This window comes from Meleagris gallopavo, chromosome 5, assembly GCF_905368555.1.
Source record: "Meleagris gallopavo chromosome 5, MGAL_WU_HG_1.1, whole genome shotgun sequence".
Taxonomy (NCBI): domain Eukaryota; kingdom Metazoa; phylum Chordata; class Aves; order Galliformes; family Phasianidae; genus Meleagris; species Meleagris gallopavo.
In genome coordinates, this window is record NC_139408.1 from 15,543,361 (window position 1) to 15,561,033 (window position 17,673).

The following is a 17,673-nucleotide window of genomic DNA, read 5'->3' on the forward strand; positions in this document are numbered from 1 at the left end:
GCTGCTGGGCCCCACTCAGCCCCCTGGCTGCTGCCTCAGGAGGGAGGCACAGAGCCAGAATCAGATGGGATGCAGCTCAGTCCCAGCCAGGACTGATGCTTCAGCTAATGTCTCCACCGTTTGCACACACGGAAGCTCACACTTCTGCACACGTCAGGGAAGCACTGGGCCTTGCCCCAGAACTGGAGCGATTTTCCATCTGTATGTTCACCTATGAGTAGCCCAGCGCTTCCTCCTGCCTCTTGTACAGCTGCTTCAGGGAAGCACAGGTGGAGAGCAGCTTTACACTAACTTTTCACCATTACCACCATGTAAAACAGCACTACGTGTAGTCTTTTTGGATCACAGCTAAAAGGAACGAGTGACTTTTTTTTTTCACCTAACTTCCTTACAAACAAAACAAAACAAAAACAAACAAAAAAAACAACCACAGACATAGATATACTTTTTTAAGTAATAATTATAATACATTAGAAAGAGTCACGGAGGAAGCGTTCCACGCTGTAAACAAGAATAGCAATTAAAACAAAAGCCAACGGTAGCAGGGCTGTCAAAGTGCACGGCTGAGCCCCGGCCTCCAGCGCTGGGCCCTGCACGGCTGTGGTGTGAGGACGGGGAGCGAGGTCTGTCCCTGGCACTGGGCCCTGAGGCTCTGCTGCTGCCCACACTGCATCTGCGCCATGCATTGGGCCAGGGAACAGCACAGCCTGCAGCGGGGCAGGTTGGCAGGGCCAGGAGCTGGGAGCTCCTTCCTGAGTTTGCTCACAATCACAATGGCTTTGCTATGGGATGGACCGGGTGAGGACGGCGCTGGGACACACACTGGAGCGAGAGCAGCTGGAAGGAAGGCAGCACCCAGAGCAGTGCACGCTGCTGGCTCTGAGCAGCCCCTTGGGGCGCTTCTAGCCCCCATCAAGCAGGATATGGCTGCTATGGAAGGCAATTGCTGCCTGTCCTGATACAGTGCCCAGATACTGTAGCACACTAACAGCTTTCACCGCTGCACGATTACTGATGAACAACCAATTAAACCAATTGAAGCACTTTTGCCTTAACCTCCTAACCACCTCTTACCCATCGTATTTTAAAACACAACTACTGAGCATCCATACAGCACTTTTAAGTGCTTCACCAACAGCACTGCATGCCCCTGGCAGCACCTGGCAGAGTTGCTTTTAGGTCAGCCCTGCACTGCAGAGATGGGCAGGGAACAAAGTCTGGAGCAGAGCAGGGCTGCAGAACCAGCAGCAGGCTCCTTCCACAGCTCTGCTGCTAACGTGCACATACACAACCTGGTAAATACCCAAAGGGACTCGGTGGATGTTTTTTCCTAGTCTCCAGGTAGGCTTTGCTATGGTGCAGCAGCCTGAGAGATGAAAATGAGAGATGAAAACCAGGTTTCAAAAGTCTCCTTTAGATCTTAGAGGAGCTTTGGCCCATGTCTGCCATTGGAGGGACGGGCAGCGATCCCACCCGCTGTCCAAAAGGTGACATCCCCATCCCCTTTGCCACAAAGCATTGTCACATACCACACATCTCCTGCTGCTCCCATTGCTCCTCCTTCTTGCTGAAATCCCTTCAACAGGAGCTGCTGTGTGCTGGGCACATGGGTTTGGCCTGGTTCTTTCAGTGGGGTGAGCTGCCCTGTTTCCTGTGCACCTCCAGTCAGGTGGTGACATCCTGGGGACACAGTGCTGCTTGAATAAGAAGTGCTGAAGGCAGGGATTGGCTTAGATCCAACGTGGTCCCAAAGGGACAGGCCCATAGGGCTCTCCACTGCACATAGATGCAGGGGCATCTGTCCTGTGGCGATGCTTTAGGGCGTCAACTTCCAAACCTCTGTACCCAGGTTTCCTTTCTTGGTTGCTGATTTCTGGCTGGGTTAAACTAGGACAAAGAAACGCTGGGGGCAGTTCTTCCTAACTTCTGTGGTATCTCCACCCCAAAATTTTACTTGTTCAGACAGAAGCAGGCTTCAGCCTGGGCACCACAATGAGACATCAACACACACCTCCAGCAGCTCATAGGCAAAGGCAAGGTGTGTGACAGGGGTTTGCACTACTGCAGCTAAACGGTGCCCTTGGGATCACCAGGGTAGCAGCCAATTCTCCCCTTGTCAGTTTGAGGCAGCAAGCCTGCTTGCTGCCCTGGACCTGCAACCCAGGCTCAACTTTCACCACCATCCTCATCACCTGGAGAACGTGGAGGGTCCTCTGCTGGGGTCACAGCCAGAGTTCACCACCACCAGCTGCTAACACCTCCTCTCTGGGAGTGCAGCCAGGGGCACAGAAAGGGACTACCAGGAGAAAGGGACTTGCATAGACTGCTGGGCAGTGGTGCTTGCCTGCTGGCACGTCCCAGCCCCATCTGAAGGGCTGCTGCTTCCTGCAGGTCTGGAAAAAGAAATAAAGGCCTATTGCTACACAGGAAGGAAAACCTCTTGCTAAGTATTTTGGACTCCACTGCCTTATGTCCATCACTGCACCCACCCTGAGCCCTGGAGCTCCGTGCTACCAGGGGGCAGGCAGCGAAGTGCACACATTAACCAGCCCTGCTGCTCTCCCCGAACGAACCCAAACGCAAGAACTTCTGTCCATAGAAAGGAAACCATGGATGCAAACCAAAGCGGAGGTTGCTGGTGGCTCCGGGCTCTGCAGCCCTGGCTCTCGTACCAAAGCACAGCTCTATGGGACACTGCAGGCAGGCACAGCCCTGTTGAAGGCATCGTGGGGCTGGTGCCACACCGGCTCCCAGCTCCAATCCCTGCTCAGTCCCACACCCCACTAAAATGTCACCGACTTGGGCAGCCGTGCATGGGGAAGAGAGTCTGGGCTGAAGCTGTTCTCTGACAGAGATTTGGAAACCTGTGGGGGAAGTTTTGGTTTGGGGCTCAAGGGTGGGCGCGGTGCTTTCAGTGCATTCAGCGGTTTCTGGGTGCCTTGCTGCACCGCCCCCATGTTCGACGTGGCAGAAGGCAGCAGGGAGGTGGCAGCCAGGGGATGGGCGGCATCTGGCCAGGGCAGTGCCACCTGCCTTCTGTTTGCCAAGTCCTGCTCAGTCACATGTGCCACATGCAGGCGGGTGGTGGTTTTCACCACGGTATGGAGGCTGTTCCCCCTGGCCAGTGCCACGCTCTCTGACAGGATAGGCGTGCTGCTGCCCGATGGCCTGCCCGGGGCAAGCGAGTGTAGGGCAGCGAAGCCTCGCCCAAGTGCCATCTCTGTGCCCTGCTGCAGGCCACCAAGCTCACCCGCGGATGCCGACTTGGGCAGCGAGGCCTTCGAGTCCATTCCGTTCAGCAACATCACTCCACATTGTGTCTCGCCCATGTCCTCAGGGATGTCCCTCTGCAGTGCTGTGGCCTCCTCCCCATGCAGGGAGGATGCTTGTTGTTCCTCAGGTGGCCCACAAGCAGCAGGATCCGGTGCGTGGTCCATGCTGGAAGGCCGCTCAGGCGGCTGAGCCTCCCCAGCTGGTGTGTCCACAGGAGCATTTGACGCAGGGTGGAAGGAGCCCACGGAGCCGCACAGGGAGGGAGTGAGACTGGGTGGCTCATGGTGCAGCTCACGATGCTCCTCGTGCTCAACCCCATGTCCAGTGTGCAGGGTGGACTCCCCACTCCTCACAGCATCCTCCAGGCTGGCAGGGAAGGCTTGCACCTCGCTCGGCTTTGGAGACTGCCGCTGTGCCACGTCCTCCGTCGGCTGTCCTTCACTGTGTGGGGGATGTGGATGGCTGTCAGCTGCTTCATGGGCCTGGATGCTTGGCACATCGGGAGTCCTGACAGCCATTCCTTGATGGCTGGGAGGCTGTGCGGTGCCCCTGTCTGAAGGGTGCTCACCCAGCAACCCATTCTGGCCATTGGCTGCTGCACTGGCCTTCGTGGCCAGAGGGTTGAGGGAGAGCTCCAGGCCCAGAGGTCTACGAGGGAACTCGTCGGGCTTGGCTGCACCAGAGGGGAAGCAGGAGGAGCGATGATACGAACAAGGGAAAAATAAAAAATAAGAAATTAAGAAAATATATTAAAAACATATAAGTAATCAAAGGGGAACAGGGAGACACGGGAGCTGCTGGGGCTCTACCCACCAGGCGGAGGGAGGTCAAACTTCATCTTGCGCAGCTCACTCATGGACACCTGCAGCTGGTCTATCACAGTGTCATCCTCATACTGCAGCGATGCAGCAATTTTCTCCTGCAGAAATTCCCGCAGATCTTCCAGCGTCATCTTCAGCAAACGCTCTGGGGAAGGGCAGAGAACACAGCAGGGTCAGAGCAGGGGCTCAGCCTGACCCCACAGCTCTGTTTTGGAAAGTGAACAAGTACTGGGTGCGTTGCTCTGGTTTTATCTAGGTGAAGAGTGAAATCTATTGGACCAGGTGTCCCACTGCCTTTCTTTTAATGCTGAGGACTTGGGGCTGTGTATGCCAGCCATGCCTTCCCCTCCACTTCCTGTGGGCAGCAGCTCAGCAGTAGGCGCTGTGGCTGATAGTGGGGTGAGGGCCTATGAAGGACAATACACAAGCTAAGGGCCATTTCTGCAACTTCTCCTCAATACCTCTAGGAGGAGAAAAAGCTCCATGAGAAAGCCCAATGGCCGCCTCCACCCATGCCCGCAGGCAGAAAGAAACGGGATGCAGGCAGGGACTGGATGGGGCACTGACATGCCCCACACTAAACACTCCTCACACTCCTCCGAGCACAGATAAATTTCAAAGCCAGGCTGAAACTGCGGTCCGCCATCAGAATTAAAACTTTCTGCAGGCAGCAGCCATGCAGAAATTGTTGCAGCCAGAAGCAAACCACTGCCTTTGGATGGCAGCACAAGCTTAGGCTAACCCGAGCCCAGCACTGTATCCCTTGGTTAGCGGCTACGTGGCAGCTCGTGCTGTGCTCACTGCCAGCCACCACACAAAACACTTACTTTTGTGCAGCTTGAGAATAGTGTAAGCCATGGCTGTCAGGACCCGCTCTCCCTCCAGGATGTAGATGTCCCATAGCCGCAAGGTGAGGGTGAAAGGTGTCTGTTCCAAACACAAACAAAAGCATCCTGTTAGTACCAAGGTAGTGACACTACAGGCTGACAGCACAGAGGTCAGCAGTGTGACTGTGTCCCCTTGCACTGAAACACACCCCACAGTGAGGCGTCTGTAATACAAAAACTTATTTTGTAATCTCTGGCTTAAAGCTAACAAACCTGATAGCTTTTGATGGACCTCCTTTAGACCTCCACAAAAGGTTCTGATCAACACCAGGTCCCATTCTGACAAACAGGAGTGAAATGGTATTCAAAATGATACAGCATCTCCCAGGGATGTCAGCCAGGATTTATGGCACATCACCACTAATGAAATTCGTACTGGTCTTACTGTGACATTAAAGTTTGGTTTTAGGATGCTACACCTGCTCTCCAGAGTTCAGTGCAACTGATCTCGGCAGCTCTTGTACAGCTGTTGCTAAGGGGATGCTGCATTTTGTACAGCTTGTAGTGACAACAAGGCTCTGCATGCACACATCTGAGCTCGTTCCCAAGAGGCCGGCCTCTGTTTTACAGAAGGCAGGGAAGCAGAAAATTGAGACTGTGGACACACAGACGTGCTTAACGTCAACTGGTCTCGATCTGTTGTTCATGTGTGCAAACAAAAGGCTGCCCAAAAAATAAGGCAGTCTTGGCTTGGCCTTGGACACATCAAGGTAATTTTCTCATGCTTTCATGTCTCCAGTGCATGGCCTACTAATTTATGTGCAACTGCTGTAGTGCAATTTGTTCAGGTTTATGCCTCGAGCTCTTCCCCATACATGTTTCCAGAGCCCAAGTGAGGTTAATTGCCCTCACACAGCTGCAGTAGAGCAGAGAGGAAGAACAGTTCTCCCCATGCATGTGGCTGTTGGAGGATGCTTGTCACTCTCCGTGAATGACAGGCATTTAGCTTCTTAACTTCTCCGTTGTCGAATTTGCTGCCTTACGAGAGTATGCATAATATTCCACCTTATATATTACTAAAAGAACTTTAAAATTATGTGATTTTTTTCCACAATTAGTGAGCAGAAAATCCAGACAGATTTAGCATGCACGGGTGGCAGAGCAGAACGCAGCCCACGGGGTCCTCACCCGGTCGATGAAGCACTGCAGGAACCACTTGGTGGTGTAAATCCCTGTCGTCATCTGCTCCTTGTCCTAGGATGAGACAGTAAGCAGAGACGCGCATTTCAGCTTGAGCAATCTGGGGGGCTTATCTACAGCCTGTCAGACTCCAGCCATGCCACAACTTCAGGGAATGATTCCTAAGAGCTTTTCTGCCTTAATCTCTACTCCAGGGATTTACGGAAAGCTCCCAGGAACCAAACCCACCAAACCCATGTACTCCATAGAGATTAACATTGGAGTTTCCACAGCGATTCCCACCCTGGCCTCTTGGAGCATACAGAAATGAGGAACCCACAAGCATCCCACAAGCAAACCCACACCTGCAGAGCCCAGCTAGTTTGCTTATTCCTCTTTGGCCCCCCCCATTAACTCCACCTCCCAGACCTTCAACCTAGGCAGAGTTATTTGAATTTATGCCATCCACCTCCCGCTCATTTTTCCCCCCAGTGGCTATAATTAAGTGAAAACACGTTCTGGCTCTGTTCCACTGGCATGACTGGGGCTGGTCCTTGGCAGCAAGAGACAGGAGCTGCCTCAGAGGATAGCTGTTCCTGGAGCTGTGCCACCAAACCCCTGGGAGCACCAGAAGCTCTTAGCAGACTGACCAATGAATACTGAATGTCTAAAGCAAATGCAAGGGTGGAAAAAGGGAGCAGGTGTTATAAAACAGTCTCTGCAGCCTTTGACCACAGTTGACATGCCCTGTAGACACCCCTCCAGCCTCTGAATGTCATGCCAGCTGCTCGACCTGTGCAGCCTTCAGATTTTAGCAGTCCCTGTACCAATGATAACCAGCAAGCAAATGGTAGCCATTCCCCTCAGCAAGACTCATGGAAAAAACAGCTCAAATGCTTGCCCTTCTGTGGCTGAAGCTTAGGGTTAGAAGTTGTGCATACGTTTGGCAGAGCATCACGCTACTTGCTTTGGCATTAAGTGTGACTTTGTGAAGGAGGATTGATAACAAAGAGATACCATGTGCTTCTTCAGTTTCGGAAAGAGTTTGCTTAAAATCTGTTCGTGATGAGCTTGAAATCTCTGCAGCTTTGGGAACCCAGGAATAAAGAAACCTAAGCAAAAAAAAGACAAGAGGAAAAAATTAGAGGAGCTGGGGGGAGTGGTCACGGGCAGCCCCGTGTTGTAGACATTCATCCCCTGCGCATCTGTGCCAGCAAGGGTACAGCACAAGCCTGCTTTCTGGAAGGAGATGTGCTTGGCAAGCCTACAACAAGCTTCTTCCTGCTTTGCACCTGAAAACCATAGAATCATAGAGAAAGCACTGCTTTAGCAGAGAGCATCAAAGCTAGACCAGGCTGGGAGTAGGCTTCTTCACAGAGCCATTCACAGTTGTCAGACCATCAGGGCTGGCCGCTTGCTCCTGAAATTGCCCTCTGTGCACAAATGACTGCTAACCACAAGATGAAAGAACTTTAATGTGGTTGAACCAAAATAATACAACCCATTCAGTGGAATTGCATCTTCATAGAAACTTCAGGGCATGTAGCTCGTGGCATATTGAAACCAAAGTGTTGTGCAGTGCTCTTGGATGCACTTCTGTTAGACTTCTTAAAAACCTGTAAGCTTGACTTAAATGACTGCCAAGGGCAAAGCACTTTGGAGGGGAGATATCACCTATATAACTGCATTAATTATAGAGCACTAGAGGCTGGTGCTGATAAACTACATTCTTCTCTTGAGCCTGTCTGCCTGAAGCAGAGCTCAGCCCCATGCTCAGTTTATGCCACCATGTAATTAAGCTGTGCTTACTTTAAGCAAGTACCTAAGGAGAAACAAGGCTCTCATGGCCAAATTACACAGCAGACTACAGCCTCCTCTCAGCAAACCCCACAGCAAGAGCTGCTGCCCACATCTCGGCCATCCTTACCATGCATCGCATGCTTCTGGTTGGTCAGCAGCTGTGCCAGTGCCCAAAATGCATCTTCTTCATTCAAGTACATCAGCAGGATGGCTGCGATCTGACTCATCCCCTGGCAGTAGCTCACCTCCTGCAAGAGCCAAGGGGCACACGTGCTGCATGCTGCCTGTTGCTCTCTCTGCAATCCTACCAGACTCTCATGATTTGTTACTGGCGAAAAGGGGCACGTGGGGAAGACCTGGAGATGGGAGCACATGGATCCTGGGCCTCTCTGTTATCAGGAGAAGCCCGGCTTGCCTGTGTCTCCCATTCTCCTCTAAGTTCTGTCCCAGTTTTCAGGTATTTACTGTTTATTCTCCAGTTTACAGTTCCCATATGCCTACAGTGTCTGCCATATGGTCTACCATCCCACCTGCAAGGCTTTAAGATTTCCAGGCATCTCCACATGATGGTTAAAACAAGCATACAAACCATTCTCCCTCTTCTTCCCAGACTAAAACAAGAGCCCAGCTCTGAGCCAGGCTTTTAAAAAGCCCTTTGAATTTGTGTTATCTGCTGAACAGCATCTTCAAAAGGTTTACCCAAGATTTTAAGGATGCCAGACCTGCAAGACAGGTCAGTGAGCAGTCGTTCCTTTGACTCCCACCTGAAGTCACTTGTGCCTCCTTTCAATGGAGGCAGTGCACTCAGCAGCCAGTTTAGGCCTATTCTGCCCAAGCATCACAGCAGTCCATGCACACCAGCATCAGAACTTCAGCTGGCATGACTCTGCCTGAGATACACACACCTGCTGGATGTATATACATGTATCAGGACAAGGCTTTCACTGTAACTGGACTAGCTTACTACTTACAGTGTTGTACACTGAGTATGCCGACAGGACGTGGAACAGTGCCTGTTGCCTGCGGAGAAAGAAAAGACATTAAAATGTGCCACTCGTACAAACGGAGCTCAACACACCTGTGTGTCAGGTCTGGAAGGGGGTGATGGTTTTCCCGTAGTCTGGAAGCCACTGAGGCACCAAATGCTTTAGTCCCAGGGGAAACAGTGTCACCTTTCCATTAACAGGCTTCTCCCTTCTGTCTCTGCTAAGGGAGTCATCACTGTATGGATACGCATATGGCATGCACACTGTATGTAGGGCAGCTCTCCAAACCCATCCATCACAGAGGCCATGTATGTTTCATCCTGCTCCACAGGGACTCCCCACAAGCCCTCTGCACTTGCAAGCCCAGCACCTCCACGGCCAAAGCACCACAACAGACTGATGTGCTAGGCTCCAGAACTGGGGCTGAGCATGGTCCAAGGTGGATCTGCCCAAAAAGAGAGCTCAACAGCTCAATCCAATGCCTGCAGCCCAAGTTTTGTCGTGTGCCCCTCAAGTGGTACTCACTTCACACCATAGCGATCCCGAAACATGATGTGGTTTCGGAAGGTGCGGTTAACATCCAGATCTATCTGTTTGATTTCCGAGGACCAGCTCTTTGCCTGTTGTTTCATTTGCTGGAAGGGAGAGTGGCAGACAAGAGGAAGGAGTTAGACACCATTTAAGCCTGCACCACTTGATATGCAGCCATCTCCCCGCAGTAGAAGTGGCAGCCTGTGAGATGCAGAGCCACTGGAAGAGCGATCCCAGCAGCGAGCAGTGACCTGGAGGTGAAGGGATGAGGAACAGCGACCAAACCAAACACAAGCTTGCCCTCCCACCGAGGCAGAGCAGTTGTAGCTCAGCAGCACATGTGTGCCTGCACAGCAGGAGGTGGACCAGCACATCTTACCAGCCCCAAAACCCCTTGCAAGCACAGAGATAGGGCTGCTTTGGCTCACCCCACTGCGCAGCTTCTTGCTTGCCCCTACATCCACAACACAGGCTTCTTCATGGCACCCAGCCTGGCACTCTCTCTGGGCTGTAACAAAGCTTCAAGACCTCTACTTGAGGAACGATGCACGCCCATAGCAAATAAACAGATGTATGTACACCAATAGCACTGAGCTCTTCAGAGGCTCAGTCATAATGAAGTCCAAAGTTATTGAGACTGTGATTCCTCTGGAAAGTGATCCTTACGCCCCATGCAGAAGAGAATCATGTTAAGTGTCAGGAATCCTAGAAAAGCAGTTCTGGGATATTTCTTTGATTGGTGCAAATTTTAAGGAACTGGGTAAGTCCAGACCAGAATCTAAGCTCAAAACAGAATCTTCCCATTCCCGTGCTAGCTAATCATTTAAGGCAGTGTTACACATAAAGGACTAAAGTCCACTGCAAAAAAACACAAAAAACCAAAAGCAAATCAGATTGAAAGCTAAGCCCACCTGAACCAAGAGTGCACTCCAAAGTTCAAGAGTGGACACACAGACATCAGGAAACATTTCTTTACCATGAGGGTGATCAAACACTGGGACAGACTTCCTAGTGAGGTGGTGATGCCCTATGCCTGTCAGTGCTCGGGAGGTATTTGAGCAATGCCCAGCAGTCCTGCCCAACCCATGGCACTAATCCAGCACAGTGGGGCCAGGTACAACCAATGCTCACTCAGGAATTTTAAGTCTAACCATGAAAGCAACTGGATGGAGGAGCAACAACACAGAGCTGCTTTTGAATTATTGCCTGCACTAGACAAGGCAAGGTAGCAAATATGACAATGAAATGATGATCAGATAAATGCTATCATCTCCCTGCATTAAATCCTGTACTTCCAGCACTTCTCCCTGCCCTTCACAAGGCACAGTCTGCCTGAAGTAACACAATGGCTCACATGCATCCGTCACTTGAGTTCAGATTTCTCCACATTTCCCTCCAGTTTTCCCTGTCAGAAAAGCACAGACATCCCTCTCAAAGCCTATAACTAACTGTACTTTGGCATCTTCTGACTTCTTCAAATGGGTCATCCTCAAGGCACACAGGATGTGTTTCTGCCACCGTTTGCCCCAATAAGATGCAGCAGCCATGGGGCCAGTCTCTGGAGATCAAGGGGCTGAGGCTGACTCAATCCCTTCTGAAAGCAAAATCCCTCCGCCAGGATGTGCCTCTGGAGCTAATTAACAAGAGAGATAATTGCTAACGGCAGGTGGCACCAAAGAGGAGGAGGATTAAGACGAGCTTTTAGGGGGGTTGAGTACAGCAAAGCCTATTAATCCTGAAGCTCCCGCTTATTGCAGACTCTCCTCTGAAGCACAGATAAACTCCTTGTGACTTTCGTTTGTTTGGATCGTTTCCCTGCCTGCACAGCACCAGCTTCCTGGGAGGGAGCGTGATAAGAAACGACATTATTACAGGCAGCTTCATTATCCCTGCTTATTGCTGTGATCCCAACCCATGTTCCCTGCGCCCTCTCATGTGACTCCATCCCAGCAGCACTTCACTATTAACATCCATGCTTGACTGGCTGTAATAAGAATTAGCAGGGATTTTAGAAGCACCTGCACCTCCTGGAAGTGGAACTTTAATTTCTGCCTCCACAAGGCAACAGCCTCTGCAGCACCCCAGTGCTCACCATTATGAGAAATGTTTCCAGGCTCTTAAGGGCAAGCTGAGGTCTGCTAGGAAAGCGTGTGCCACCCCTACTGCAAAGGAGCCTGCTTGGTCTGAGCTACGCTAATGCAAGCTAATTGTGAAATGAGGTAGGAAAAGAAGCCAGGCAGCATAAAGCAGCCTTAAGGTTTGATGTGAAAAATAGAAGAAATACAGCAAGCACAATTGCTTGAATTTCTGTTCAATGCACACCACAGAAATTGCTTATTTGATACCAAGGAATCCACAGAAAAGTCTGCAGGATGAAGAGCTCTGGTTGGAAGCAATGCAAGAAGGACCTTGCTCCTATCTGCAGAAGAAAGAATGGAAATTGATTTTTAATAGAGACTTTTAAGATAGTACTGCTATAATGACTGAAGATAAAAGGAATACACCAGCTGCTTCAATGCAAGCCATTTCAATGCTTGCCAACAACTTCCAGCTGAATATCTAAGTTAAAAACTAATCAAAAGGCTTTCTAGACCTGTCCTCACCCCACTGTAATTGGCTTTCTTGACTAGCAACCCTTTGTAGGCTGGTTCAAGGCTTCTGACCTTGCTGCATACTTCACAGTGCAATGAGTAACATTTTGAAGTCCAGAGAAGTCTGGACCACCTACACCTAGTGGCTACCTGCTTCAAGTGCTCTGGGCTACTACACAGACCTGCAGCTTAGGGAACTACAGCAACTTCATTGAGCTGTCTGCTCTTGATCCCAAAGATGCAGTAACACCAACAGCTCCTTCACCAGCTGCTTGCACAGAACACTTGGGAGCAGCTGGTCAGCAGTCCCAACCTGACAAACACATGGATAAGGAGTTTATCCTCCTTTCTCAGCCCTTGCTAACTTTAAGCCTTTCCTTCTCAGAGTTCTCAGCAGGTCACTGCAGGGATTCAGCCCAGCCACCAGCACACGTTGCACTCTCCCTACCCCAAAAGCTTCCCCACGGGGATCCCCCGCTTCCCTCCCTGCCCATCGCAGATGCAGATTCCCGTGTCCTTAGTGGGTCCTGTGTCCACTACTGGTCCACCCTGCCCCACCATAGCAGCCCAGGCACCTCCCTCCCCACTTGTTCCTGTGCTGGTCCCGTACCTCATACTTTCCTTCATTCTCTTTCTTCATCTTCTCAACGTCCAGCAGGAGTGACCAGACCTGGCCTCGCACCTGGAGCGGAATGCCTTTGTACACTCGCCGACACATCTGCCAGGAGGAAAAGGCACACACTGTTAGTGTGCTGCAGAATAGCTGTGCTCACATGGCACAACAGCAGCCCTCTTGTCTGTTCTTGTATAGAGAGGCGTTTCCAGTCTGATGAGTGGGCTGGGCACCTGCAGCCATCAAAGACATCTACTTAGCCAAAATCCAGACACATCTTATGCTTTTGAGCTCGCTAGAAGAGCTGGGTGCAGACCATCCCCGTTGTCGGTGTAGCTCTCATATTTCTCATAGCCAACCTGCCCTTGGACTCCTCCTCTCGATCTCTCCTGGAACCAGAAGCAGTACCCTTGGCTTTGCAAGCCTTTAGTCTGAACTGGTGTGGCCACTTTTATCTGGAGACTAGACTAGGACTGTCTGGACTAGGAGACAAATAAATTTCCCCTTGGAGAGGAGAGCCCTCACCACAAGAGTCACAGAGATGCGTCCACAGCAACACCTGAAGGCAGATGGATGTGGCAAGGCAAGTGGCAGGCTACACCAAGGGCTCTCATGCTGGAGAAGTTAACAGCCCACGTGTATCCCTCAAGCAAGGACAGGGATCAAACAAACGTGTGAGCGTCCCCCCTTCTAACTCCATGTGTTCGCTTTATGCCTTTCACAGATGCCTCTTTCCTTTTTCTTGTCATAAGGCCCTCTTTCTCTGAACAGACTATTAAATTTCAATGGGAAACAGAAAAAAGAGCTTTTTGTTCCATCCCTGACTTCTCCCATTAAAAGAACTTAAAAAGAAAAAAAAATGCCTTATGTCTGAATATTTTCCATGCTTGCACTCATCCCACCCCCTTGAAACGTCTTGCAGCTGCACTACAGAACCAACTGCAGCATTCCTCCAGGTTCCTGGGGACCCCAGAGCAGCACAGGCCCAGGCTCCAGCTGCAGGGGCATATATTAGGATGCAGGGATCCCCTCGGTCCCCTAAAGGGACTGAAGGACCATATATGACGGGGCAGAGCAGCAGCTCTATGCCCCACTGAACACAATCCATTCATGCTGTCTGGCTTAAACTTATCTGACCTCCCCCCAAATCCCTCTTTTTCCATAAGCTTTGTGCAAGAGAAGGGCTATGACTCGAGAAGTGACAAACCACACAGTATCAGCAGGAGGTTTTCTCATCGTGGACCTGCAATGTTGCCTTTGCATCCCTGGTGCTAAGCAGAACATCTGCTGCTGTCATTTCTCCTTCCTGGCACACGCCACACCATCAGCTTCCTCTCTTCTCACCTAATTTTTTAACACTGGCCCTGCCCCAGATCTGCTGCTCACTGCTCCAGGCAGTCTCACTTGCTCTGAAGGTCCTACACACACCCCAGAGCACCATACTCTACAGAAGCCCTTTGTGAGACTCTCAGCTAACACCAGGAAAGAGCTACCAAGATGTGTGCACAGAGAGAGGCCTCCAACCACCCAGTGATGGCCCGTGTTTTAGGGTATGTCACTACTTCAGGGTCGGCCAAAATTAGCAAGGAAGAAGCACAATGCATACGTGGAACAATGCAATTACATGAACCACTCAACCAAAGTCAAACTGGAAAGGAAAATCATAGAATCATAGAATCACTGGAATTGGAAGGGATCTTTAAAGGCCATCTAGTCCAATTCCCCTGCAATGAACACGGTTATCTACACTAGATAGGGTGCTCAGACCCCCCAATTCAGCCTGACCCTGAATGTCTCCCAGGACAGTGCATCCACCTGCTTTCTGGGCAACAAGGAGCCCATGAAAGTCATGAAAGGCTTATAACTTCGTGAAGCATAAGCTGAGACAGAAAGAAAAAAAATGGAGCACGTACCCATTTAGTTAACAATCATCCCACGATTTGTTTGCTTCCAGAATATTAGGAAAGAGTGGCTGACAGTCACCAAGGTAGAGCAAGCTCAGCTTTGTGGGAAGAAAATTATTTTGTTTTGAATTCTCAGAGCTGTTATTGTTATACTTCAACAAGTGTAGCATATATAGTAAATGTCTCTAATGATTTTCTCTGCACAAGAGTGCAGCAGAAACAAAGGAGTTACAAAACATGCTGAGATGAAAACGAACTAAAATGCCTCTGCTATTTATCCAAAGGCTTTCCTCCTCCCACCACTTCCAGAAGTGCAAGTGATAAAACCTCAGTGCTGTGAATCATGGTGAGGGAAAATGAGCAATTTTCCTTTGTCGTGAGACTTGAAGGAAAACAGGGAAGTTATCATTAACAGCAGCAATTATGTGGGAAGCGGAGTGCAGGTGACAGCAGCTGCTGCCCTGCATGAAAATGAAGTACTCCCCCAACCATCTTTTGGCTCTAATAAACGGCTCAATGCTTGCAGCTGCGAAAAGAACACCAGGACCACAGCCCAAGTAGACTGACACAGACAAAGAGGGCAGGGAGAACAAACCCCATCCCACCTCACAAGTGGAGGTGCTGGGAGCTGAAGCGATGGCTCCACAGCTTTCACCAGAGGGGTGGACGCCAGTGTCTGGAGGACACATCATGAGGACAGCGTGGTGGCTGTGCCAGAGACCATTTGCCACAATAGGGCAACCCCTTCCTTTTCTGGCAGCAGTACAGCAGGGAGGAAGCCTGACTTGGCCCAACTCTGCCGTGACAAAGGTCTGCAGGCAGTTCCTAGCAGGAGCAGATTACTCCCTGCTGGGGGTCTGTGCCAGTCAACACAGAGCCCTGATTCATCCTAAACCGCTTTGTCGGCACGCATATCGGATTAAAAACCCAGCACCTCAGTGACCTTTAACAGAGACAAGGCCACAACTGTGTGCAAAGACAGGCTTTGCTAAGAACCTGACATCCCCAGGCAAAGTCATCCCTCTCCAAAGTCCTAATGCAACAAGCAGTGCGCATGCTGCGCACAGATCACATCCTCTCCCCAGCTGTCAGTCTCCCAGGACTGATACTTCTGGTTGAAATCCAGTTATTTCAAAGCTACAATGAAGAAATTACTTGCTATCAAGAAGCACTCAGCGTAGCATTTTTCCCTTGAACTACTGTGCATATGCTTACATTGCACCATCGGGGCAATTCCTAGAATCCTAAAAGTAATAACATGGGTTTAGAACAGCAGTGAAGGGAGCACGAATCCCCCAGCCCTGCTGTGCTGCACCCTGAGCCACACAACACAACACTTCTCTGCAAGTTGGCATGTGTTGGCTCTGTGGAACTGTGTGCCCTTAGCATGGACTCATTTATTTCCACATCATTTCTCCTGTGAAGTCATTAAGGCTGCACGTACAGCCAGGAACAAGCACCGTGACATCAGCCTAACCACATCCCTGCTCGAACGGCCGCTGGAATTAAGTCTTAGTGCTGCAAAGCATGCCTAGAACAGCTCTGCAGACAGATCCGATCTGGTGTTGAGCATGAGGAGTCCCAGGGCACTGCTTTCATTAAGGCAATCCTATCTGCTGCTCATCTTGAAACAGGCCATACCAGGAGTGATTTGAAGTGCAGGCGGACCACCTTGGGCTAGGGGAATGTCAGAGGCTGTCTGCTGAGGGCTCTGTCTCTTACAGTCTGCAGCAACCACATCACATAGACGGGGCTGGTTGCAGGTGGGAATGCATGCTAGAAATTGAGCTAATGTCAACCAGGGTTGGAGACAGGGAGCATCCCCAGGGAGGGTGCAGCGTTCCTCAGAGGTGGCAGAGCAGAAAGCTCCTGTGGGTGCTCTAAGGGCAGCTTTGGTAGCTTTCAGTACTACTCGTTGCACACTGCAGGAGCCTGTGCCGCTGTGACTCTGGAGCTGGGAAAGGTGTGAGCTGCCCATTCCAAAACAGAAAAGCCAAGGCAACAACCTGAGCTCCATGCCGATGTTGAAAAACACACATGGCAGCACTGTGAGCCCAGAGTCCTTCTGAACAGACTGTGTCAAAAACAAGGACAAAGAGATGGCACCTGTCTTCAGTAAGAGATTTCTTCTTAAGATGAAATCTGAGTCCTTTCTTTGCAATCCTTTAAATTCCACCCCTGAGCTGTGTCAGCCATCAGCTCATGACAACACCAACCTCCGGGCAGCTTCTGTGCTGCCAATCAAGCACTGGGCTGTACAGCTCTAAGAGTGCAGCATCCTTCCTCCAAAACAGCAATGCAGATGGTGGTGTGCTCCATGCAAGGAACTGACAGGAATGGAAAACACATCCAGGTATACTTTTCTGTGCTTCTTCAGGTCTTGCTCCTTGCCGCTCCACATTGAGTTCCACAGGGTAGCACTGATACATGCACTGATGGTAACAGCAGCAGCACAGAGCTTCCTGCCAGCAGTGCCAGCAGGCTGCCAGGCCTGACTCAAAGCTGCTTTGTGCTCTTTGGCTTCATGCTCTCCCAGGCTGCCGCCAAACACTGTGCCTCAGCCACTGGGGGGGCTGATGCTGAGCGCCAGGGCTCAAATCCTACAGGGGACAATGCCACTTCTGTGTCCTGGAGTGAGGGACCGTTCACAGGCTGTTATAAATAGCAATGTCATTTATTCCTTTACATTCTCTGACACAGGGACCTGTGAGTGGCTTGCTGTTGGATGGCCGGTCAAGCACCTCTCCAGCCTTCAGCTGAAAGTCAGCGAGCAACCAGGTCATACAAATCCTGCTCTTCGGTGCTTCCTAGGATCAACCCTGGGGCTGGACATGGGAATCCCATTGCTTGGACAAAGGACCAAGGCAGTTGGTTTATCCTGTACTCCTTCAGCACCTGACCTTCTTGTTGGCCCACCCGAGCTGACACAGGAGAGCCAAGGTGTGCTCGACACACTCCAAACACAACATGGCCCACTGGGATTCCCTGAATACTGTTGGAATTTGGAATTATGTCCATGAGGCCACAGAACAATTAAAGCTAAGTTCTAATTAGAGAAGTCAAGGCCCCAGGAGAGCCTCCATTTTTGCCACCCACAGAACAGCACTGATGAATAATTATAATTGCACTGAAACGAGAAGAGGGACTA

The 17,673-nt window shown here is 50.7% G+C and overlaps 1 protein-coding gene across 8 annotated transcripts in view; it reads right to left on the minus strand.

The window, feature by feature from the left end:
- Positions 1–436: 436 nt before the first annotated feature.
- LOC100548287 (USP6 N-terminal-like protein) overlaps positions 437–17,673 on the minus strand; it is a 66,432-nt gene continuing 49,195 nt past the window's right edge. For 7 of the 8 annotated variants that reach the window (XM_085224377.1, XM_085224370.1, XM_085224371.1 and 4 more), the window contains 9 exons: positions 12,619–12,726; positions 9,412–9,521; positions 8,872–8,920; positions 8,028–8,148; positions 7,118–7,212; positions 6,110–6,175; positions 4,922–5,021; positions 4,087–4,239; positions 437–3,946 (listed from right to left, as the gene is read on the minus strand). In XM_085224377.1, the coding sequence (XP_085080503.1) occupies positions 2,784–3,946; positions 4,087–4,239; positions 4,922–5,021; positions 6,110–6,175; positions 7,118–7,212; positions 8,028–8,148; positions 8,872–8,920; positions 9,412–9,521; positions 12,619–12,726 (1,965 nt within the window). In that variant the 3' untranslated portion in view covers positions 437–2,783. Of the gene's footprint in view, positions 3,947–4,086; positions 4,240–4,921; positions 5,022–6,109; positions 6,176–7,117; positions 7,213–8,027; positions 8,149–8,871; positions 8,921–9,411; positions 9,522–9,845; positions 11,724–12,618; positions 12,727–17,673 lie in introns of those variants that run through there. The other variant, XM_085224378.1, reaches the window with a different exon arrangement.